Raw genomic sequence first — 24,414 nt, 5'->3', positions numbered from 1 at the left:
TACTGGTAGCGGAAATGAGAAGCTGTTATGCAAAGTAAGAGGAATTTATATCCATGATGAAAAAGAGGACTTAAAGCTGACATTAGACTACAAAGTTATTGAGAGAGATCGAAGACAAAGAAATAAACTGTATAAAACTATATACACAGAATCATTTTGGACAAACAATAAGCTATATATATATAGATATATATAGATATATATATATATATATATATATACTGAATCCAGTATACACCAGAAGAAACCAGCACTCCAAAGAATTATGCCAAAAACGTTATTTTATTTTACGTAATTTTTCCCAAAGTAAACTCCATATAAGGCTCTTCGGTCACAAATAAAAAAGTGCAATGTGCAAAACACAGCAGCAAGAAGATACTTAACGGACATCATATGCCTGGAGTCAATACGACAGCAGAGCCCGACGGCCGTTTCGGTGCCCACTAGCACCTTCACAGTTTATTGAGAGTGCAAGATTTGTTTGCATTTTATATATAGATATATATAACATAATACATAAGATAATTCCCATGGAGTTTTAAAATGTTTCAGTTGCCTACACCACTACCATTTGAGCACTGTACTAATATCTAACCTAATGTATTCACTAGAAAAAATAATAAAGTGCTTAATGCAAGTATCTTCTCGTGACCAGTAATAAAGTGATTGGTTGCATCATTTGCATAAATATTTATTCACCACACAAAATGGCTGCTATCACTTTGTGCGAATAACAAATCTTAACTCCTCACCTCAACATTGACAGAAAGGTAATTGTAAACCGTTAGTGGTATTTTGACCTGCTCCCCTCGTATCACATGGTATGGCAGGGTGAAATCAATAAAGAATGGTTTGAACGTTTTCAAGTGTGCTGCTTTGGCCACTCCCAGTCCTGTTTCTTCAGACACACCAATGACCTCACTTATCCATGTAGTTATTGAGTCAGGAACCTCCAGTTGTAGTTCACCCTCCCCAGTAACATCACTGTGAAAACAATAACGGATAGAAACAAAGGCCTATAATCTCATAATAATGCTTGGTGGGAGTAAGCATTTTTGTAAATGTATCTATATTAATATTTGCTTTTTTCATTAAACTTGTAGGCAAAAAAATAACTTTAAAGCAAATATAACCAAAGTATTATTATAAAATCTTTTGTATACAGATAACAGTTATGATCATATCAAATATTTTTTTTCCAAAACTGAAATGGAAATTAGGTGAAGATTTTATATAATTTTCATCATAAAAAAACTCTCACAAAAATAAACATTATTTTATTATTTTTTAGAATGTTTTTGTAATAATTTGTCAACATTTTTCTTATTATTTTATATTACTCTATATTCAGGGACACATTTTTGTTCTTGGACTGAATTATAATTAGATCATTATCAGTGCAAATTATCTTTATTGGTTTTAAAGAGAATATAACAACAACATAAGCAAAAAAACAAAATCCAACATGGGTCATAATAAGCTGCAAGAGCATCAGGATTCATGAATACAGCCAAGACAATAAGAAAAACATAAAAAAATCTCACATCCAAATAATCAAGATAGAAAGGGAAGGGGAGATGTTGGCTCACATCAAAAAAATTAACTCAGTGTGTATGTGTTAGCATGTAGTGGTGAACCTAGATTGTAAGCTGCACTTGGGAAGGGACTAATGTGAATGGCTAAATACTTTCTGTAAAGCAGTGCAGAACAGGTGTGCACTATATAAATAACTGGCAATAAATAAATAAGTGTGGGTGGGTGCAGCGCGGAGGTGAATATATTGGCAATATGCATTGGGTAACAAGAGAAAGATATGAACGAGGTAATGAGCCAAAGAATAAGACGGGTCTGGCCCCAAAGGCAGCAGTCATGGGTGAAAGGTCAAGAGCTATGGACTGGGGAATGGAACCTATCAGAAGGCCAAGTATGTAATAGAGTACCATTATGGTTTGAAGGGGGTATAATAAGAGGAGCTATGTATGAGGCTGAAGGGGAGCTGGAAGAAAAGCAAAAAAGAGCAAGTAACTTTGAATCTTGGCAAAACCATGTTGCACTGCAGGTGGTTAATATGTGCAGAGAGATTTAGATTTGGGAGGGGTGCGTCCAAACACAAATCTAACTTGCAGTGTACAAATAAAGCTGTCAGGGGATGTAGTTATGCGGCCGTCGGTCTCAATCCCGACATCGGATTCCCGGCAAGGGATTTAAGATAGGCGTCGAAATACCGTAATACCGGTAAGATCTGTCCTTTGCGAGTGAGGGACTTCCAGATCTATGACCCAGAAGTCCCTCTGATGTCCTTCTGTGCATGTGCAGAAGGACGCATGACACGTGGGGGGTGCTGGGAGGGATATGATTGGATCTCTCCCATGCGTGGCGTTGCGAATAGATGCTCAAAGGGTTCTATTGGGCAACGGCATCTGAAGATGGCATTGCAACCTGCATTAAAGCCTTGATACATATAAGAAATGCGGTCAGACCCCCGAAAATGCTGTTTTCGGGGATTTGACCGCATTTCTTGCTTTGCTGCATCCCGCCCATAGTGTCGCAGAACTGCTCGTAATTTTCTCCTGGTCATAGAATGGGGTCATCCATGTCCATATAAAAAGTAATCTTAGAGAACTAGTCTGCAGCGGTGGGAGGGGGAGCACCAGCAGAACGGAATCATCTCTTCGGCGATGTTGTTAAGGTGCTTTAAAAGGGTCTTTTTCTAGTGAGACAGAGGCATAAAAAAGCCAAAATATGGGGACAGCTTCACCAAACATTATTTTATGGCTACTGTATGTTAACATTACAACTGTGAATCAGGATGAATATACTTTTAATATTTTGTACTTTCATAATAACAAATATTTAAAAACATAATTTGATGAAATTCTGAAAAGTACAGCAAACTGTGACTGCACCGCGTACATATTGACTAGTTTGGCCACCCAAAGGTGAAACATGATAAGATGGAAAACCTGCTGATTACTGCAGTGGTCATTTCTGACTGGCAGATGTATATTGTACAGTACGAAAAATTACCTGACATTGAAACAGTGCCAGATCCAGGTTTCTGGAAAGAATGTCCTTTTCCTCTTCTCAAATCTGTTCACAAAATGGACCATTTAGCACATACAAATATTACTAATATTTTCCTTTAAAACAATATATTGCGATTTAAATGACATTAGAAGATATGTATATTTGTTATACTATTGTGAGTTGTTGAGCGACTGCTGTGAATGTGTACGCAGCGGCTGTGCGAAAATATGCAAATGTCGCACACACCAGGACATGTATTAAGACGCCCACCTGTGGCTTTGCAAATGCAAGCATCTGCATACAAAGATGTAGCATTGATCACAGATGATATCATTATCTCAGTCCCGAGTGAGCCTATGGTCGCACAGAATGGCTGTGGGAACTGAGACGCCGAAGCCATATTTCTTGCGACTGAGATCGCAGACGCACAATGTGACACGTCCCCGAAACCGGTTGCAACTTGCCTGCATTCTTTGCTGCCACTGCCCGTTACCGCCACCAAATGCTCCCTGATTGTCAATCACGCTACAAGTAAAAAGTGGATGCATACGACTACGGTAATGTACCTTCACGCATGAGCAGTGCGACTTAGATGCATGCACAGTTTACTCATAATCGCTCAACTTTGTAAACATCGGCATTCCCGTACATCTCTGAATCTACATCTACATCTATAAACCCAATTTTTACTACAAATGGTGCCTGTTTGACACATAAGGCACCCTAATAAAGCAGGGGTTCTCAAACTATTTTGCTCTGGGACCCTGTCTGACAAAACATTTTTTTTACAGGACCCCAGCAATTGCGGTTAACAATGCCCCTATATGTTCATAGGTAACACACATAGCGATGCAGCTATAAGAGAAATGCGTTCAAACCTCCGAAAATGCTGTTTTCGTGGTTTTGACCGCATTTCTCATACTGCATGCAACAAGCAGTTGATAATGCCATCTTCAGATAACGCCTAAGTGCTAACGCCAGTCAGATCCTTCCCAACACCCTTCGCAGCGCACGTCATTCTGTGCATGTGCAGAATGACACCAGAGGGACTTCTGGGTCATAGACCTGGAAGTCCCTCATTTGCAAAGGACAGCTCTTACCAAGAGAGCTGTCCTCTGCGGACTCCTTCATGCATACCAGTGTAATCAACACCAGCATACATGTGACAGGTGGCTGGATGCATCCCACCCCTGTTGATTTCTCTCATTAAAAAAAATGATATACATAAATGTATAATGTCCATCGTCTTGCTTATATATATTTATGCCCATTATATTTCTTATATATTTGTATGCTATAAAAAGGAATATGGTGGGCATAAATATATATAAGAAAGATGATGGCATAATAATATATAAAGATGATGGGCATGGGGGGGGGGATGATGATGAGGCATAAAATGTATGCACATCACCCCCTTGCCCATCATCTTCCCTATACTTGTTTTAGGACCATCATCTTCCTTAGAGATTGTACGGCATACAATAAGAAAGCTGATGGGCATAAAACAAATATAGGGAAGATAATGGACAAGGGAGAGGATGTGGCATAAAATGTATACACATCATCCTACTTTAGTTTATGACCCTAGTTCTACATTTACTTTACTTACCATAAAAAAATGGTTCTTTCTTTTTAACACTATATTTAAAGCTGGCACTCGCTGTTGCTGGGGCAGGGCAGTGACTCCTACAACTACACAGGCTGCGCTGCGGCTCCTTCACTGTGACTGACACCCGGATGACGTCATGGTGCACGAACGTCGGGCCATCTCATGGGTGTCAATCACAGTGCAGGGAGGAGGACCCGGCGGAGGACTGCTGATGCACCTGCCGCCAGGGAGTGGGACTGGTCCAGGCATTTTAACTTGCTGTGGGTGAGTTGCGACCCCAATGCTGAGATGGTCGCGACCCACAGTTTGAGAACTGCTGTAATGAAGTATAGGCCAAGACTTCTTCTTTACCACCTCCAAACACCCATAAGAATCAAATCCTTTGACAGGTTGAAAAATAGTCTCTCCCCACCCGTTTCTGATAAATAATAATATTGTCCCACAATATGAAATCTGTTTAAGCATGAGGGCACAATATGATGCATACAAGCCTTCTTCCAGCAGGGACACTCTGACCCTCAGATGAAAAGATGCAAACTTTACCACCCCCACAAATGTACTGTAAACACCTTTAGACCCCTCTGCTGGCCTTATAAATAGGCACTTTTGTGTAAAAATAGGTGCATGAAGACTTCCGGTTGTGGTGAGGATGTGGTGAGACGCTTCAGCGCTCAGCTCCGTTACCACCCAGCTTCACACGGCGTGCACGGCTGTTTATCAGCCTCCATCGGAGAACAAACGCTTACCTCACTAAGCGGAGACACTCGTCCGGTGTATGGAAAAATATTTCCCCCCACAGATGCCCAGACGACACCAGACTCAGAAAGCTGAGAAGCTGCGCTCAGAATCCAAAATGGCGGCCGCGCCTGAATCGCTGGCGTCTCAGACGGAGTTGAGCAGTGTTATGTCTCAGTCTGATACTCAGCCTTCCCCAGCACTACTGCCTAATACAGCCACAGTGAGTACTCCAATCACCTATGACACTATGGTGAAAGCCATACAAGACACTATGAAACCCTTAATGCAGGAGCAAACTGCACACTTTACACAGGCAATCAAAGATATTAAGAATCAAGTACAGCAGCTTTCCACCAGAGTGGAATCCTCTGAGTGTAGATTGGGGGAGATTTATCAAGATGTATATACTTTGAAAGGTTCTGTCTCTCAAACTACTAAAATACAAAACCAGATTATTAATAAAATTGATGATCTGGAAAATAGATCCAGGAGAAACAACTTGAGAATACTAGGCCTGCCAGAAACCCTTAAAGGGGCTGAGCTATATTCTTTTCTTCAATCAACACTCCCTGAGTTACTGAAAATCTCTGACTCCTACCCTAAGATCATTGTGGAACGTGCACATAGAGTTGGTCCAATCCGAGATCATTCAAATCCTAGGCCACGGGTAGTGATTTTTCGCTGCTTAAATTATGCACATAAAGATGCACTATGGCTAGCATCTAGGAAAACCAGAAATTTATTGTGGAATGATAGCAGACTCCTCATTTTCCAAGATTTTTCTATTGAAGTTACTAAGGCGCGTAAAGCCTTTTCCCCGGTGTGTACTCGACTTATCAAAATAAGCCGCAAGTTTGCGTTAATATTCCCTGCACGTTTAAGAATCTACAGTGGTTCCTCGTTTATTGATTTTACAAGAGCTATGGATGCAGAGGCATATTTGGATGAAGAACAGACCGCAGAAGAGGCAAATGAATCCCATAATGACTACTCGTGATCTCCCTACAATCTCGCATGTTATTTCATACCTCACCTCGCTCTTACTTGTGACGACGGTGGCGGATGTCACCTCCATTTTTCTCTCTGGGACTCTAGTCAATTCATGACATCAGACACCGGTTTAGATTATATTGTTATATGGTTATATTAGTATTCTATGTTTCGTTCAAAGCATCTGTCATATGACACAATTTAATAGAATACTTTCTTTATTATGCTCCTACATTTTCAGAACATAATTTGTAATGTTTCTGACATTACCGCTATTGATAATGCTATTTGTCTTCAATGTTCTCTCATAACACTTAATATTCTTATATATTGAGTTTAAAAATGAAGTTGGATGTGGTTTAGGAGCGGATGTCGCAGAGTTTGTTATAACTTAGTTTAATAACTTACTTATTTGCTCTTATACTGGAAGTTATATATATATATCTACATAATTCTAATGTGGTTTCCTCTGTTCGAGACCATATTCTTATCATTTTTCTTTTTCTTTCAAAATTTACATTTTTTTTTTATTATTATGATCACCATCTTGGTAGTTCTGTGTGATAATGATTTTTTTTTTTTTTATAACAGTCATGTACTTCCATGGAAATTAATGTACCGTGAGTTCAATTTAATTATGCCTTGGTATTTTCAATGTCACAAATTAAAGTAGGAACTTTAAATGTAGGAGGCATCCACTCACCTATCAAGAGAAAAAGAATCTTGACATATCTAAATAAATTAAAAATAGATATTATATGCTTACAGGAGACCCATTTGTTAGATATTGAAATTCGTAAACTCGGTATGCTGAGGTGGTCAGTGGTTGCCTCAGCTCCTTACTCGACAAAATCAAGAGGTGTGGTGATTTTAGCACAACGACACCTTAATGTTCAACTACAAAATTCGTACAGTGATCCGTCAGGTAGATTAGTAATTGCCGATATGAAAATAAATGATACCCCCATTGTTTTGTGTAATATCTATGCCCCGAATGTATATGATAAAACTTTTGTGATGTCCCTATTGACAAAACTGTTCCCTTATTCTTCCTCTTCTCTGATTATATGTGGAGATTTTAATGTAGTTTCCTCCGCAAAACTAGATAGAAAATCACAGTCCAGACGTTGCACACAGACACCAAAATTTGGTATTCCGTATATAAATGAACAACTTAACCTTATTGATATATGGCGGGCTAAGCACCCAATTGATAAAGAATACACATGTTTGTCTGCGGCACATGGATCCTTATCCAGATTAGATTATATTTTAGTCTCAGATCATTTATTTACACGGATTAATACGACAGAGATAGAACCCATTTCTATATCGGACCATGCCTTGGTATGGTTTTCGTTGTCTATGGCTGCTGACTTGGGGTCGCATAGACAATGGAGATTTCCGTCATACTTAACACAATCTCTTAAATTTAGAAGTAAAATAGAAACTTTTTGGGAAGAATACAAGATTACTAACTCAACTCACGGATCAGAAGACCCACTTCTGTTCTGGCAGGCCTCCAAATCTGTACTACGAGGAAATATATTATCATACACTGCTTACACAAAAAAAGAATTCTCTAAATCTTACATGGCGGCTCAGAGAGACCTGACAGAGGCCTACCAAAAATACAAAGACACCCCTTCTACCATTCATAAGGCTGACTACCTCCAGAGAAAAACACAGTTTGAAGAAATTCTTAATCAGTTAGGTGATCGATCCTTATTCAATAGAGACTTCCAATTTCACAAATTAGGTAACAAATCAGGACGACTGCTATCCAACTTAATACGGGGCTCACTTCCTTCCACCACCATCAAACACATAACTAAACCTAATGGTACTATCACTTCAGTTAGCTCACAAATTTTATCAGTCTTCTCCTCATTTTATGAATCTTTATATACCCAAAAATCTTACGATGATAAAAATCAAACTTCTTTTTGGTCCAATATTAATATACCAAAACTACCTGATACTTTGGCAGAAAAATTGCTTTTACCAATCACAGTGGAGGAAATTCAGAATGCCATTAAAGCTTTAAAACCAGGGAAAGCACCTGGGCCTGATGGGCTTACAGGTGATTATTACAAAATTTTAGAACCAAAGATTATAAATATACTTGTTAATGTGTTTAATATTATATTGAACGATAAAATTATACCTAAATATTTTAATGCTGCTCTGATCAAATTACTTCCTAAACCGGGAAGAGACCCTACTTTACCAGGGTCATATAGACCGATTTCTCTGTTAAATACGGATTACAAATTATTCACTAAAATATTGGCAGAGCGTATTAAAATTTTAATGCCACAACTAATTCATAAAGACCAATCTGGCTTTATTTGGCAACGTCATTCAGTGACTAATATTCGTAAAGTACTGTCTGCAATTCACTACATAAAACTTCATAATCCAGAGACTCCCAGTGTTCTTATTTCACTGGACGCCGAGAAGGCGTTCGACCTAGTATCATGGGTCCACCTATTTGACACAATGACAAGATTTGGCTTCCCTAATGAATTTGTTAATATTCTTAAATCCCTATACTCAAACTCATCTTCCCAAATTCTATGCAATGGATTTTTATCCTCCCCTTTCCCGATTCTTTGTGGAACACGTCAGGGATGTCCATTATCACCACTGCTATTTGCCTTAGCATTAGAACCCCTGGCGGTGGCCTTACGACAATCCAAATTATTCAGTGGTATCAAAATTGGACATTTAGAATTAAAAGTCAGTCTTTTTGCAGATGACATGATGTTACTTATTTCCAACCCATCACAATCCATTCCAAACATTTTAGATATCATTTCTGAGTTCGGGTCTTTCGCTGGTTATAAAATTAATGTTGATAAATCGGAGATTCTTACGGTCTCGGGATGCTCAACCCACAATCCCTTACCCTCACCCCTTTCTATATTCAAACGTGCTAACTCAAAACTGAAATATTTGGGTACCTTTATAACGTCAGACCTGAAACATCTATATACAAGCAATTTCACACCATTACTTAAAAAAATGTTCCATCTCTTAGACCTCTGGAAAAGCCTCCCCCTTTCCCTGTTGGGGCGAATTGCTTTAATAAAAAGTATAATTATCCCTAAAATAACATATATCATACAGATGTTACCCATATCACTTAACAAAACAGACCTTACATCCTGCACTCAAGCATTCACCAAATTTATCTGGCAGGGAAAAAAGGCCAGAATAAATATGAATAAATTATACCTTCCACGAGCAGACGGAGGGTTGGGTTTCCCAAATCTAAAAATTTTCTCGCAGACAATTTTTTTCAGATATATATCAGATTGGCTGCTTGACAGAGATCTATACACTGACATCTCTATAGACAAGGCTATATTAGCCCCTTTCTCACCAGCAGCATTACTACACTCTCCCCGTTCATTAATTCCTCGAGATATACTCCACAATCCTTTGTTTTTCGATACATACAATGCCTGGTTATTTATTAACCGTAAACTTAATAGAAACTTCAGTAGCTCTCATTACACTACATTTTGGGGAAATCCAGCTTTCACACCTGCCTTGGAAAATATCAGATTTTTACAATGGAGAGACAAAGGAATAATGAAAATAAAAGATATTTTTGATCCTGGAGGAAATCTGAGATCTTTTGGTGATCTTCGAATAGCTTTCGATTTACCTCACGCCCAATTTTTTATGTATTTACAGGCCCGACATTTTGCAAACTCCCTTCCTTCGTTAGGGTCTCTTGATGACTCCACAGACATCTTATCTGATTTACTTGTCTTTATTAAAAGTAACACATACCATACCAGACTTCTCTATGGAGACTTACTAGACAGAGATGTGAGGAAGATATGGAGGGTCACCAATGCTAGATGGGCATCAGATATGGCATGCAACCCAGAATCCTTGGATGTATTATCACGATTTGATTCCACCATGAAATACGCCCAATCGGCTCTTCTTCAGGAAGTCCACTTTAAATTTATAAATAGGGCATATATAACACAACAACAACGCAAACACATGGTTCAGGATGAATCTGGAGTCTGTCCTAAATGTCATCATTATCCAGCTACTTATTACCATAACTTTTGGGAATGTCCAAAGATTAGACTATTTTGGAATAAGATTGTGGCATATATTAACGTATTGTTTTCTATTAATGTTCATCCTGATCCTCTGGCACTCCTCTTTGTTATATTCTCGAATTGGGATCTAGGTCCCAATAAACGGGACATTATTCCCCTCCTTACAGTTATATTAACGGTAGCAAAAAAGATTATATTAAAAAAATGGATCTCTAAAAATTCTCCATTTCTTACTCAACTTAAGTCATGGCTATTAAAACTATTATATTTCGATAGGAGATCCACACTGCCTAATATAGAGAAAGGAGTTAAAACTTTCTATAAAAAATGGTCCTATTTTATAGACCAACTAGACAATCATACACAACATTCGATTTTAAAATTGTTTGAAGGTACCGAATGGTATGTAATAAGACAACTTATTAGCTCTTCTTAAGGATTACTGTGGTAGTGTATGCCGCAGTGATGCATTTTCTGGTCACATTAGCTTTTTTCTTTTTTTTCTTTTTTTTTTTTTTCTGATTTCTGGAATGGTGATATTTTGCCTACTTTATATATCTCTTGTGTTTTATGTTTTATATTATATTTGTCAAGATAGGATGCCCATATGGATACATGTGACAATTCATACACTCTTGATAAAAATTAAATGTACAATAGATAATAGGAATATGTGACTGTTCTTCTTCTTTTTCTTCTATTATTATTTTAATTCCTACTGTAATGCAAGGAAAAAAAGAAAATTATATATTATATTGTCTGTATAACTATGTCCTGGTCAACCATTAATAAAGAGATTTACAAAAAAAAAAAAAAAAAAATAGGTGCATGACATCACAAAAATATATACAGGTTGAGTCTCCCATATCCAAAATGCTTGGGACCGGGGGTATTTTGGATATCGGAATATTATGTAATTTTGGAATATTTGCATAAAATAATGAAATATCTTGGGAATGGGCTCCAAATCTGATCACAGGATGCATTTATGTTTTATATACACCTTATACACACAGCCTACAGGTAATTTTATACAATATTTTCAATAATTTTGTGGCTCAAACAAAATTTGTGTACATACATGAAAATTTATTTATGTTTCATATACACCTTATACACAGCCTGAAGGTAATTTTATACAATATTTGCAACAATGTTGTGCTTTAAAAAAAGTTTGTGCACATTGAACCATCAAAAAAACAAAGTTTTTACTATTTCAGTCATGCTCAAAAAATTCCGTATTTTTGGAATATTCCATATTTCTGAATATTTGGATATGGGAGACTCAACCTGTATTTGCAGTATTTGTTGTGAGTAAAATAACAATTTACATTTCTGTGAAATGTTCTATTCAATTGTTATTAAGTAGTAATTAAAAGGCAAGTGGTTTTCATTTTTACATGGTAATTAAGGTGGCACTGTTAATTTCTATGGATGAAACATAACAGTAACCCCTTACTGTCTACTAGCCTAACAAGAAGCATATGTTTTTGTAGAATTATTTATGACCAAGGGGTCTATTCATCATCACTTAATTTATACAAAAGCAAGTGAAAATTAACATTTTCACCTACTTTTGTAGAAATTAAGGATCGGGGCCATTCATTATAAAGGTAATACAGGAGATATCACTGATATCTCCTGCTTACCTTTCAGCCCAGATCTTGCCCGCTGTCACCATACACTAGTTTCGGGACCGAAATTCATCAATCTCCGAAAATACAATATTTTTGGATCTTAACTGCAGGAACATTCGCCATCTTCAGATGGCTTTTATTACTGCACCCTGCTCCTTCCCTATGGGAAGCCTCCCAAGGTTGCGAATGGATCCCTCCACCACTGCCCTGCTTCTTCTGCCGAACACCGGTGCTTTCTGCACTTGCATGAACCCTAGATCACACAGGCACACTGGCATTGCGGAGTCAGACTCGGCAGTGCTAAGTTTCACTGCTACCGAAGTATTAGTGAAAGGATTCGTGGAGACAGATGATTTTTGGATCAGATGTCTCCGCGCCGGAGCAATGATGAATTGCTCTGGTGTTCACTGCAAAATAGAATGCCACCCAGGTGAAACGTACATTGGAAGGGGCTATTTAGCCATGCCAGGGGCTCCCACCATGCAGTGAGAGGATCCCCTTCATCCATGCTCCAGGGATAACTTATACATCTTGGTTGAGCAGGTATCATTCTATACTTCTGTCTCTCTTTCTGTGCTCTCTCATCGGATTCATTTGGAGACAAGCATTGTAATTAGCCAACAGCAGAAGCACACTGCACTCGGGAGGAATGCACATAACCAGTAACCATTCCATGTCCCAATACATGATGACTAAAAGTAGAAGTCCAGTGCATTTCAACTAGAGCACTTATTTCCACTTACTATATTTCTTTTACTATCAGTGGTATAGCGTTGGATGTGCAGAATTCAGTACTTTACTATGAATTTTTATACTTTACCTTGAGTTTATTATTTATTATTGTTATTAAGTTATAAAACCACATAAGACTAGCATTCACCTCTACCTGTACTCTCATTAACCTGTGTAGTTTCAATAACACAATAAAGGTTAAAAGCAGATACAGGATTGTCGAAGCTGGATAATTGGCTGCGACAAGATCAGTTTAAAATTGGATCGCAGCGACGCCATCTTGCGACTGGCCGCAAGACACCATCTTGGAAATGAGATCGCAAGACGCCATTTTGTGAATGGCCGCCCAAGCGCTATTTTAGATAAATTCACACTTTAGTACATGTGGCGATATTACTATTAGCATCATGCGATTGCATCTTTCACCATTTCTCATATACACATTAATACGCACAATTGCGCTGTTAACTAGTCGCTTATTAGCGAATGCATAAGATCCTGTATGAAAACGCTGAATATTAGCTTCATGCACACGCATCTGCCCCAAGTTAACTAGCGTCTTTACATCAAACCCCACATACTCACACATTACATATCCACATACAAGGTTCCATAAGCTTTAAGGTATAAGATTCAAGTATGCAGATTTATTATAATCGCTAGGAAATAAAGATTATTTCGTAACTAAGGTTTTATACGTGATAAGTAAGCCATGTTTGGTATTGTACTGATGCGTACTCTCTCAACAGTATTCCGGTAATATCGATGGAGAGATCGCAACATGCATTCTCAACTTATGGACTGCAGAGACTTCAAGCAACAAAATGTACACTATATGACCAACTGTTAGGATTTGCATGAGTCCGGAAACTAGAGACCACCAGTTGTTAGAGGCTGGACTGTGTCTATTTGAACCAACCTGTTAAATGTTAAACCTTGTAACATATGCCCTCTCCTTTAGGACCAATGGTATTAGCAACAAACTTCTCTATTGTGTTGTTTATTTCTGGGGGGGTATAAAATAAATATGTGTGCTCTGACCCTGGGTGCCTGGTCTTCGTGCTGAATGCTGATTGACTAGGGGTTTCTTGCTGATGCCTACATCTGGTCCAGAGCGCTGCGTATGTATAACTGTACTTGGGTCTAATTCCTTTGCGCCAAATTGTACTTATAACTAGCGTGTAACTGACTGTACTTTTACTTGAATAATACTTTGTGCTTTGGAACCACAGGTTCTAGGTCTGGAGTCTTTATTTACTGTATAACTGCGTACGCAAAATAGCGTCATCCTTAGAGGCTTATAGGCAGGATATCAGAAGGTATAGGCAGGGGTGTATAGAGGTTCAAAGGCAGTATCGTTAGGATCTTTTTTTTGTTATATGCAGGGCTATTTTTCTGGAAAAATAGATTCAGGGGTGGAGCTTCTGGGAATGGAGCTGTAGAAAAACAATTTTATATATATATATATATATATATATTACATGTTATCTGGTTATAAGCACTTTGATATATGTTTTTTATATGTTTTTTATCTATATAATTTCTAATGTATTTCACTTAATTTTATGATGTCCATTGTATTTTATTCTGTAAAATACCATATTACATACAGTTATGTACTATCCAGTGTTTAAGAACCTTTTACGTCATTCATGAAATATGTTAATACCTGCTATGTACTGAAGATACAAGTGTAACCATATCTGGAGCACTGAAACAATGAAGTATGTCTTTATTCTATGTTGTTGTCCAGCAGTAATCGGTGCCGCTCAGGGCATGTATTGTTTACATCCGTAATATCACGCCCACCACACACCGATTGGCTGCCGAGTAAGGTAAATACAAGTTCAAGTGTCATCTATGGCAGCACTTAAAGTCTATCAACAAAACACGTTAGTGTGGCATATTGACGCAGTTCTGACACATCCATTGTCTACTCCGGTCCTGTGCTCGATCGTGGTCCCGACACGCTGCTGCCTTTTGGAGATTTTCACAGCATGTAGTGAAGAGTCCCGGTGGTTGCATGCGGGTGGTTGGTGTTTCGTTTGGATGCTTATATACTAAAATGGTACCCAGCCCACAGTGCCCTTGTGTATGGTACAAGCACACTTTATATGATCACCCACTGGAAATTTCTATTTATGTTTTATATTACTGTTCCTTTTCTTATATATATATTTATACAGTATATATATATATATATATATATATATATATACACAAAGAAACCTAGAGGGTGCAAATAAATTAAATGTCTTTCATTACATCAAGTAAATACTGAACAAGAATTCTTTTTAGTGTTGAGGATTCAGAGTCAATTCAAATTGTCACCAATAGAAAGTCTTAAAGGGATTTTTTACAGAAAATCCAGTTCACAATCTATTCCTCTGTTTAGAAATGTCATGAATCCGATAATGTTGATAGTAGATTCCATATGCTCCGAAACAATTTTCTAAAAAAGACCCGCTCACCAGAAAACACCCAAAAAATGGCACAATGGCCAACTGTTAGAAATGTTGAACAATAATTTTTATTAAAAAATTTTTTGTCAATCAGACATATAAAATGTGTACATAAAAATGCTTACATAACAATATCCTGCTATTCCCTTTATAGGACTAAAATCCAATGCACAGATATTTTTATTTCTGACTGATGGATTCACTCCGCAACCCAACGCGTTTCGTCCGTTAGGACTTCATCAGGGGTATACTTTGAAGAAAAGAGGGGTGAACTCTAAATAACAGCATGGGATCTTATTGTAAGGGATAACCTAAACACTAAAAAATCTCCATGTAATACAATCCAAACCAAAAGAAATGTATATCACAATATTGTCTGACCTTTAAAACAAATATCCCTACGATATGTTAAAAATCCATCATATATTGTAATACATTATAATACAAAGCCATCGTTCTACTGGAACAATGTTTTTTATACATAAAATAAATACAATATGAACCAGACCAAATTCATTATTTTCAATATGTACTGTATAAAGCTTCATTATTATAAAGTTTCATTATTGTTTTGTGAAACCCATGACTGAATTAAAGGATTTCTGTATTACATAATTATAAAATGGATTTTTTTTAGCCCTATTATGACTGATTTTTTAATTGGGTAGTCTTTTTTCACTTTAAATTGTGCACAATACTTACACTTGAGTGTTTAGGTCACCAATGGAGTTTTTTATAAGGTGCCCAATATATTAATATTATTGGAAAGAAGATTGTTATTGTGGTAGCTATCTGAATTCCTAGTGTGATTTGGGGTAATGTAGCAATTATTCCTCATATTTTTAAGTTTGTTTAAATTGAGTCACTGTAATATAAGCTAATGGCTGCCTAGAGACCACTCAGTATTTCAAGTTATTAAGATCCCCACAGCAGTAGGGTTAATAGTCATCTTAGTTTGCTGGAATGCTAACATATTGTTTGACGGGCAATTGCCCAGCAATGTTGGCGACTAAGTTATGGCTGCTGGAACGCAAGCAACTGAGTTGCTATGCGACCATTCGGAATGGTTGATGGGCATTTACCCAGCAATGTCGGCGAATAAATTATGGCCGCTGGAACGCAAGCAATTGACTTGCTATGCAGCCATCTGGAAATGCGAGTCAAGTTCCCTGGGACCAATTATACACTGTCATAATAGTTGCATTATACACAGGTAATGGTTGCAGTCATACACAGGTATGCAAGGTGGTCCTTGCTTCCGGTGATCAGGAGAATCTGTAGCCGTGTGACTTACCTAGATATGTGAGTCTTCCTTTATGTTTGTTATGCATACAAATTATGTTGCCTTGTGACCGGCCCCACAATATTAGAAGTTTATATGAGCCCGTAATCACACGAGGTGTTACGGTCCTTATTTTATGATATCAGGAGTTTTTGTTACTGGGGAATATGCCCGATAATATGAATTTCATTTAGCAGTGATCTATTGGTGATGCAGTGTTTCTTGGAACGCAGGCGTACCCACTGCTGAGTAACCTGTCCGGATTACATCTCATAATTACCCTGTTGGAACGCAAACACATTTGTTACCAAGCAACCTGCCCGGAAAATGTCAGGTCCCCACATGTGCCTGCAATTAGGGGGGCGGTGCAATTAAGTGTTAAGTGTATATTTTACTTTCAAATAGTTTGTACTAATATGGGATTTAAGGAGAGGAAGGCAGTAATTAGCCAGCTAATTTAAGGTATGTTAGAGTTAAGTGAACATATTCTAATGGGAGATATATCCTTTATAAGAGCACTGCTAGATAGGAAGTGACATCATCCCCTCTTGGGAATATAAGGGTGGAAGGTGGCAGCACCTCATTATAGCTTGATCTTCAGATCAGAGCACAGCACGATTTGGGAAGTGTATCCAGCAAATAGTAAGTATGTTGCAATCATTCAGTTCAATCTGGGTTGTATTTTTTTAACCTGTATCAGGAGTTATATTATTTAGGTTTAAATGAAGCTTTATACAGTACATATTGAAAATAATGAATTTGGTCTGGTTCATATTGTATTTATTTTATGTATAAAAAACATTGTCCCAGTAGAACGATGGCTTTGTATTATAATGTATTACAATATATGATGGATTTTTAACATATCGTAGGGATATTTGTTTTAAAGGTCAGACAATATTGTGATATAAATTTATTTTGGTTTGGATTGTATTACATGGAGATTTTTTAATGTTTAAGTTGTCCATAGTGACCTCAATTTGCCAGAGTCCTACTGATCTACATACATCAATTTGCCAAGTTCCTATTTTGAATTTTTTCCTTCAAAATTGGTATGTATAATAAACTGGATATTATAGGTATATCTCTTACAATAAGACCCCATGCCGTTATTTAAAGTTCACCCCTCTTTTCTTCAAAGTATACCCCTGATGAAGTCCTAACGGACGAAACACGTTGGGTTGCGGAGTGAATCTATCAGTCAAAAAGAAAAATATCTGTGCATTGGATTCTAGTCCTATAAAGGGAATAGCAGGATATTGCTTCTCAAAAAATTGATTATGTAAGCATTTTTATGTACACATTTTATATGTCTGATTGACAAAAAATTTTTTTAATAAAAATTATTGTTCAACATTTCTGACAGTTGGCCATTGTGCCATTTTGTGGGTGTTTTCTGGTGAGCGGGTCTTTTTTAGAAAATTGTTTCGGAGCATATGGAATCTACTATCAACATTATCGGATTCATGACATTTCTAAACAGAGGAATAGATTGTGAACTGGATTTTCTGTAAAGAATCCCTTTAAGACTTTCTATTGGTGACAATTTGAATTGACTCTGAATCCTCAATACTAAAAAGAATTCTTGTTCAGTATTTAATTGATGTAATGAAATACATTTGAACCGGTTCAACTTGAGGTGCAGCAATCTCTATTTTTAGCGCAAAATAAGGGCATTCTTATTTGTGTTTATATATATATATATATATATATATATATATAGTATTTAGAAAAGAAGGCACTCAAAAGGGCCTTTAAAATAATACTTGTCTATGGAAAATACATTTTGGCCCAGGACATTACGTCACAGTTAATGAGAGGTTCAGGAATGGAGTTCCTGCTGAAAAAAGGGCACTGGTTATATGTGTGTGTACATTAAAACGCCCTCTCATTGGAGGTTCAATGTCGTGTGACAAACTCCCAAAAGTAGAAACCCGGTACACTCCATATAACAACTTTCTTCTCACTAATTTATCTCTATTACAATGCTGATACCTGTATATCAACTTAATAGAGGAACTGTGTATAAATAAATAGATGCACATAAACATGACTAATCACAGCCTCTGATTTTATATGCTTTCTTGGTGACATTGTTCTTGGTCATACCATGTTTGAAGGTGAATGAATATTGAAGATCCTAAATCTAAATTTTGAACCAACGGAGTATGATAATGTGAATGATATTCCGATCTAACATATGAAAAAATAACAAACCACAACTTCAGATTGTATATTTTTTTCATCAAATATTTATTGGATATACTTCATTTAGAGATAAACTTGTCTACAAGTAAACAAAGATATGACATATTTGTAATTTGTGACCTATAGGTGATGCTGAATTACATAGAATAATATAATTATTTTATTCTAGTGTGCATACTCACCAGATATACATATTCACTATAGCTAGTCCACAGGGACGTAACTAGATATTTGGAGCCCCCATACCAAAAGTTTGTAAGGGCCCTTATGTACTACCCAAAGGTAGAAAATGTATATAACACATGTAACCCCATAGCAGCTTGCACCTTTGGTAGTTCTGCCCATGCTAGTCTATGATTTCAATGTTTTATGTATGTTTGTAATTTGTGAGTCCCATATATCAAAAGTTAAGTTTTAAATATTTATTTCAAGAGTGGCTCAAACAAAAGAGTTCTCTTTTTTCCTTTTTATTACTCTCAGTGGTGCAGAGAGAGGGGGAGAAGAGGGTACTAATTACCCTGGTCTGTTGGAGGGGCCTGGTGGGGGCCCGGGTTTAACACCGCTCCCTGGCCCTCTTATAGTCAGCTGTCAGCAGCTCAGCACACGCTGCTGTGTGCGGGGCTGCAATGGGAGACCAGGGAGAATGCTGCTGCAGCTGAGCAGCAGTTATATCCTCTCCAGTGGTATAGTGAGGGTGGTTCCAATGTAGCATGTGCTCCGGGTGACAAAATGGACAGAGGGTGCCATCCAGAGTTCTGGAATTCATGGGGCATTGCTCAGTATGAGCCGCCTGTTAGTTTTATCTCGGTTTGTTTGCTCTATATCCTGAATAAGTTATGGATCTGAGATCCATTTCTACATTTCATGCTCCTTCAAGCTGCCCAGATTGCCTCCCATCCGGCCCTCCCTTCTCTGTGATCATCTTCTGTCACCTCCCCTTTCCTGTCAGATTAATTACATTCACTTTTCACCTCTTTAATTCCCTCCACTCTCTACCCTGTGATCGGCTCTTTACCCTTGTCCACTCCTTTCTTATTGGCTTCTGTCACCACCCCTCTCTGATCGTCTCTTTGTCCCTCTACTCTCCTTTTCTTATTGGCTTCTGTGACCACCCCTTTTCTCTCCTTTTCTTATTGGCTTCTGTCACCACCCCTCTCCTCTTTTTTTATTGGCTTCTGTCACTGGCCCTCTCTGATTGGCTTTGCCCCTCTCCTCTCCTTTTCTTATTAACTTCTGTCACTGGACCTCTCTGATTGGCTTTGCCCTTATCCTCTCATTTTCTTATTGGCTTCTATCACTGGCCCTCTCTGATTGGCTTTGCTCTTCTCCTCTCATTTCATATTGGCCTCTGACACATCCCCTCTCTTATCAGCACTTTCCTCTCCCCTCTCCTCTTTGATCCCCTCCCTCATTCTCCCCTAATTCATTAATTGTCCTAAACTTCTATTAAAAGTATGAGTTTAAAAAGAGTCACTGCTTTGCTATTTAAAGTAATGAGATGTTCCCACACTGTATTATTTGAAAGGTCTTTTAAAAAAAATATTAGGAGACCTGAAATAATAATAATGGTGGTAGACAGAACATGATTATTAGTACTCACATTAATATAGGTGCAATGTATATTTGCAAAGTAGGAGCATAGCTGAGAATGGAACTTCCGATAGGTGTTCCCACATCAGTGAGAGCTGTTTGGGGCAGTAATTGCAGTAATAAGCTGTGCACCCTGTTGAATCTCTCTCTAGCACATGTATTCTGTCAGTTTAAGTTAAATGATCAGAATATATAATACAATCTGCTCTATTGAGTAATAACAATGATTCAAAGGAGATAAAAGTCAGAGCCTAGGTTCTATACATAAATACAGCAGTGCCAAAGGAGCTACTCCTTAATGTCAGATCACCGAAGCATTCTATTCCTCCAATGGGACCTCCATACCCCAGCATGACACTGTCACTGTTTGCTGCTTTTCTCTTCACTTCAGTATTCCCCTACAGGCTGGCCATACCGCACTGGCACCGGTCAGTACAGGGTGGGCGGGCGCTATGACATGCACTTTCACCGGCACCATGGTTCCATGCTACTCCTCTGCTCCTCTTGCCTGCCAGGGCCGCCGCTGGGGGGGGGAAGGGGCGGGTACTAATTGCCCGGGTTTGACTGAGGGGCCTGAGTCCGACACCGCCCCCCTTCTCCCTGTCAGCTGGGCTGCAAAGGGAGACTACTTGCTGCTGCAGCACCAGTCCCCCCTGGATATGCACTGGGCTCAGGGGCGCACACGCCACCCCCTCCCCAGCGCCGCTTCGCGGCACTGCAACAATGCTTTTTTTTTCTTAAGGGGGCGTGACCACGCCTCCCGTGATTAGGCCACGCCCCATTCACCCGGGCCCAGCCCGGCTCTTGGCAGCCCTGCCCCCCTCCTGGATTTGCACTGGGCTGAGGGACTCACAGCACTCCCCTCCCCTGCACACAGCTCAGCAGTAGGTGTTTTTTTATTTTTAAATTGTAAGGGGGCATGGCCACAGCCCTCATCAGTAATAGGGCCCGGCTCTTAATGGCCCTGATTACTCTAAGGAGCACCACTGGTAATCCCTATTTCTTTAGAAATGTTCACAATGGTATGCATCACTTCTACATATATATTACACTATATATCGGTCTATTACATATAGTCTATAACTATTGTAGTGTTAAACCAGTGTGACCCCCAAAACAACCCTGCCTTATCCAATAAACTTGTTTTGGGTCAATACTGTGTGTGATCCTATGTACTAGCATGCAGATTATACTCTATACTGGTATGGACAGTGAAATACATAGTGGTATGGGCTACAGTATATACTGTACGTTGTCCTGCTAGTGTGACCTCTTACCTTAGAACAGCTGTTTTTTTATTACAATAAACTGAAGGTTATATGCGCAGTTTTGCATAACATTTTTTTGTTATAAATAAAAAAGATATTCTGTTAACTCACCGGGGTATTATTTTGTTATGGGAAGATGTGACTAGTGTTCCTGTGTGTGGCTGGAAGGCTGGAACTGCCTCATCTGTGTACATACCGCCACTTTGCTGGTGATTTAGACTTACAATGTCTGTCATTACAACCAATCCTGTTTCCTGTGAAATACATCCAGAAAAAGCAACATCAAAATAATAATAATAATAATAATAATAATAATAATAAAAATAATAATAATAATAATAATAATAATTTCAAAATATTTTTTAATGCTCTTTCAGAACCTGATATTCTAAAAGTTTTCAGAGTAGTCTACAAAGCACCATCTTATTATTCATCATGAGGCTGAGATTATGTTACTATAATAATACATGTCAATGGACTTTGCCCATTGACTTTTCTGATTATAATGTGACATTTGTTACCAGTGGATGCGCCAGGGCTCTGCCAGCGTTGTTTAACAGGAGTTTAAAGACAATGACAATCACAATGCCAATAATAAAGGGATTGCAAAGTGCAATGCACATATCATATTATGGCATATAAAATACCCCAGTGATAGTGAATGAGTTCAGAAGTACCAGACCAAGGGACTGTATAAGCAAGATGCTGATAAGTCAGCCATATGAATTATAAAAAAAGAAGGCTCTGGCACCATGGGTGAGGGAGGGGGTTTAAGCCAGTGGAGAGCTCCTGATCTATTGCATAAAGGGAATCTAATTATTTACACCAGATTTTTTTCAAATTTAGGCAAAACATTTCCTGCTATCATAGACAAAATGTTCCTGTGCTATTGTGGAATTGACCAAAGCAATCCAATCAGAAAGAGTCTGAGAATGAGGAGCCATCCCAATGGCAAGCACCTTGTCCAGGCAGGGAATCTGCAATGCTAAGGTCAGCGTGCTCTTTTATTATTTCTATGTCTTTTTTTAATTCAAATTTCTTTATCCTTTTTTAACTAGAATGTATATATTATAAAGAATAACATATTCTCTACAGTAAATTATCACACAGTTCCATCACCTGCAGCTACATGCTTTTATATGGTTAAGGAACTCTTTAGTGACATATACCATCCACATAATTACTGCACCGTATGGAGAACATAACTTTGGATACATCTACACTCCCTTATTAAACCCTGGCCCAGTCCCTTGTTGTATGGAGTCGCACATGCAGGTTGCATGATAAAAAAAATATGTGCTTTCCAAAAAGACACACAAAAAAGAGCAAATTACTGCAGAGGAAAACCTGAAACTTGTATTGATGTCCAACTCTATAAACATATAATTTGCTGAATTTTTAGCCCATAAATAGAGCTGGAATGATGCTAGTCAGCTTATTCTAAGATAGGAAGGGTAGAGAGCAAAGCAAAGCATTGCAAGAACAATTCATACAGCATATCTGCAGCACATAGTTAGAGTACATATAAAATTTAATTCAACCAATTTATTAGATCTTCATTTGATGTACCACAATTAATATAATTACTGGTGATGATTAGTTAGATTTATTGGCTAGTAGCAGGCAACACATCTTTTGATCAATGCAAGAAAATTGCTCTAGTGCATTTAGTAATTCTCATTTGCAAAGAGGTGTTTGCGGTCAGTCGCAATATTGTGATATTTTTATTTTTTAGCTTGTATTGTGCTTTTATAACCTGCTGAAACATAAAAAACATGGAGAAGGAGTAAAGGTGCCCATCCACTAGACCAGGGGTCTTCAACCTTGGCCCTCCAGCTGCTGTGGAACTACACATCCCAGCATGCACTGCCACCTTTTTGATAATACTGCATGCTAAAACTATAGCAGTGCATGCTGGGATGTGTAGTTCCACAGCAGCTGGAGGGCCAAGGTTGAAGACCCCTGCACTAGACAATTAAGTTGAGCGATTGAACGATAACGATCGTTCAATCATTCATAAATCGTTTGCAAAAGTGTCTAAAACGACCAGCGATGCGCGTGCCCGCTGGTCGTTTAGACATCTATCATCTTGCAAACATGCTGGTCAACCTGACAATAACGTCAGGTTGAGCATGTTTGAAGATGATGTCGTAATCGTGCAGTCGTTTTCATGTCTTCTAGTGGATAGGCCCCTTAAGACCTGAAAATAAGAAGGATTTAATGCCCCATGTAATGCCCCTTTTGTCATTGACATAAACTCAAATGCAGTAGAAACAGGAGGATTCGGTAAAAAGCAAAGCATTTACTTTTGTAAATGAGAAAATATGAGTTTCCAGAAGGGAAGATCGTAAGCACCTGTGAATGAATAAAGTGTTATCTGCTCCCCATTGCAAACTGTATGGGAATGTTGGAAAATAAATAAATATTAAGTAAAGTGAAATTAACAAAATAGCACCCAAAACCTTCTCAAGTAGAAATGTTATTATTTTCAATACCTATACTAGTTTTGTTATGGGAAGACTATTATAAGACTTTTGGCCTTCTCAGTAATTTTTACTGACATCTCCATCACCAGACAGACTCGGCAGTTGGGCTTAACAAATATGGGGTTATAAATTGTCAGTATTATGTAGAGTGAAAATTACATTACTTATTTGGGTAAATGACTCTTGACATAGTTCTACTTTGGCTCATTTTTACATATTGCATCATTCTTGTGTTTCCATATTACTCCCTTATCTCCATGTTTGTTAGCTGTTCTTTCTATTCTCTGACAC

At 38.1% G+C, this 24,414-nt stretch overlaps 1 protein-coding gene across 3 annotated transcripts in view; it reads right to left on the bottom strand.

Moving 5' to 3' along the window:
• Window positions 1-24,414, bottom strand: part of CPAMD8 (C3 and PZP like alpha-2-macroglobulin domain containing 8) — a 185,474-nt gene that overhangs the window by 80,089 nt on the left and 80,971 nt on the right. For all 3 annotated transcript variants that reach the window (XM_088478478.1, XM_088478479.1, XM_088478477.1), the window contains exons 18-20: window positions 21,749-21,891; window positions 3,028-3,090; window positions 753-984 (exon numbers count right to left, since the gene is read on the bottom strand). In XM_088478478.1, the coding sequence (XP_088334604.1) occupies window positions 753-984; window positions 3,028-3,090; window positions 21,749-21,891 (438 nt within the window). The remainder of the gene's footprint in view (window positions 1-752; window positions 985-3,027; window positions 3,091-21,748; window positions 21,892-24,414) is intronic.

The sequence above is a fragment of the Taudactylus pleione genome, unplaced genomic scaffold (assembly GCF_031769625.1).
Source record: "Taudactylus pleione unplaced genomic scaffold, aTauple2 ptg000214l, whole genome shotgun sequence".
Classification (NCBI taxonomy): Eukaryota; Metazoa; Chordata; class Amphibia; order Anura; family Myobatrachidae; genus Taudactylus; species Taudactylus pleione.
The sequence above is the reverse complement of the archived record's forward strand: the minus strand, read 5'-3'. Positions and strand labels throughout refer to the sequence as shown.